The 2,228-nt window shown below is 45.1% G+C and overlaps 1 protein-coding gene across 1 annotated transcript; it reads left to right on the top strand.

The window, feature by feature from the left end:
* Positions 1-626: 626 nt before the first annotated feature.
* Positions 627-1,987, top strand: LOC147423268 (uncharacterized). Its single transcript, XM_086501224.1, has one exon. It carries the CDS (start codon positions 722-724, stop codon positions 1,508-1,510), a length of 789 nt encoding a protein of 262 aa, XP_086357350.1. The 5' UTR covers positions 627-721; the 3' UTR covers positions 1,511-1,987.
* The last annotated feature ends 241 nt before the right edge of the window (positions 1,988-2,228 follow it).

Here is a 2,228-nt window from a genome sequence, read left to right as displayed (position 1 = left end):
TCATGATTTTATCACTTGTTTCATCATTCCTAATACTCTCTCTTTAAGCAATTATACTCTCAAGACTAAGTGGCATGGGCATGGGAGGGTGGGATCTACGGAGGGGGCATTGTGGGCCGTAGATCCAAGTGGCGGCGCCCAAAGTAAATTAGGGTACCTTAGATAATAAAAATTAATCTAGGGTACCCTAATTTACTTTCGGCGCCCGTCCTTAATTTACATGTTTTAAGTCAATTAGGGCCCCCACGTTTCACAACGCACGCATGGCGTAGTGGTTAGGGTAGGCGTCTCTCATGCGTGAGGTCCCAGATTCAAGCCCGACGCGCCAAAATGGAAGTACCCTAAATTACTTCCGAAATATGGGTACCCTAGATTACTTTTTACCCTAGATTACAAAATGTAATCTAGGGTGGCCGCATTTGGGATCTACGGCCCACAATGCCCCCGTCGTAGATCCCACCCTCCCATGCCTGTGCCACTTAGTCGTGAGGCAATTATACCCTCCTTCCTATAATGATGAATCCACTTTGTTGATTCACTTTGTTTTTAGCCAGCAAAAAAGGGAACTCAACTCTAGGCTTCAGGCCAACCAAGACTCAAGTCATGAGAAGGATTTGAAACCGGCTCAAAATGAACCAAATAAGTTGACCTCCATCGATGAATCCTGAGAAGACTAAAAGATGCAGGAAGACCTTGACGCCTACAGAAGGCGAGGGATTGGATGGCGTTCAATAGGGCAGAAATAGATCGAACAATTCTGCAGCAGGCGCTCTCTCTGGTGGCCAACCTCCCCTCTTCTTCTTCGTCCGCCCCTCGCTCATTTCCTGCATCCCCATCCTCCTCCTCCTCCTCCTCTGATTCCGACGTCATCCCCTCCCTCTCTACTTTATTTTTCGACCCCGACGCAGAACAAAACGACGATCTGGAAGACCTCTGCAGAAACGAGTTCGGCCTCAAGCTTGTTAAGGTCCGGACCCGATTGCGCACCCAGGCTGAGGAACAGCAGTCCGCCCTCCAGCACTTTTGTGAAGATGTGCGCCGCACCCGAGACCCTGCCCGCCGCCGAGAGATTGCTAAGGCCTTCATCTTGGAGCTAGTAGAAATAAACAAACTCGCCACCGACCGCACCATGCACACTCTTGTCAAGATGCAGACTTTTTTCCTTGCAAATGTGCAGACGGAGAATGAGATGCTTGTGAGGGACATCTCAAGGTTTGAGAATGAGGTAGCTGATCTCAGCAGTGCCTTGCAGATGTTGGAAATGGAAAAGCAGGGGATTGTGGAGGATGCTCGCAGCAGATTTGAAGAAGAAAAGGGCATTCTTGAAGTTACGCTTCGCGAGGAGCTTCGAGCATGTCAGATCTGCCTGCGCAATCCTCGGAACATTGTCATCATGCCGTGCTTACATGGCCAGTTTTGTGGAGAATGCATGGAGGTTCATCAAAAGAACAACAGGACTTGCCCCACATGTAGGGGTGTTATTCGAGGTACGCTTCCTTACATTGCTTGACAAAGCTCACATAATGACATGCTACCGTTTGTGACATACCCAAGCAAGCATCCATGAGGGATGGAAAATGGAAAGCTTTTGTAACACAATAAAGATTTTTGGAAGAAACACACAGTAAAGGAAGAGATTTGTAACGTACCCCACAGTGTGCATATCATTCATGATTTACCGTTCTTAAAATGCATATGTAATGTCCCACCACGATTGCATAGCATCATTGGTGCCGATGCTATGAGTTGTTGACCTAGGCATCTCTGTCCATTGGCTAAAACAATCACTTATGAGTGTTGCTATCCTCAAGGATGGTGGAGTGCATGATGTATTCAACCATATTTTTGTTTCCCTTTATCAAAGTTAGTAGCCGTAGATGCTTACAAAATGCTGTTGATACTCTATTGGTTAGAGTTTTACATTCTTCTAATCAAACATTTCAAGAATGAGCACATCAAAAGCTTAAAGAAAGAGATGTTCATTCTACTGTGTGAGTCATGAATTACAGAAAATGTGGTGTGGCATTGGCAAAGAAATTGTAATTATCACTATGAAAGATGAGAATTGAAGCATTTGAATGCATTGAGGTGTAAAGTAATGTTAGGAGTATGATTAGTTGAAGAAATGGGTGTGAAAATTATATTTAAAATCCGTCTTTGAGGCAAGGGCCATTGTTCTTCTGGTCTCGTTGCTAAAAACAGTGTTTTGAAGTGGCCTTATTAAAACA

The sequence above is a fragment of the Adiantum capillus-veneris genome, chromosome 26 (genome assembly GCF_014529385.1).
Source record: "Adiantum capillus-veneris isolate H3 chromosome 26, ASM1452938v2, whole genome shotgun sequence".
Lineage (NCBI taxonomy): Eukaryota > Viridiplantae > Streptophyta > Polypodiopsida > Polypodiales > Pteridaceae > Adiantum > Adiantum capillus-veneris.
The sequence above is the reverse complement of the archived record's forward strand: the minus strand, read 5'-3'. Positions and strand labels throughout refer to the sequence as shown.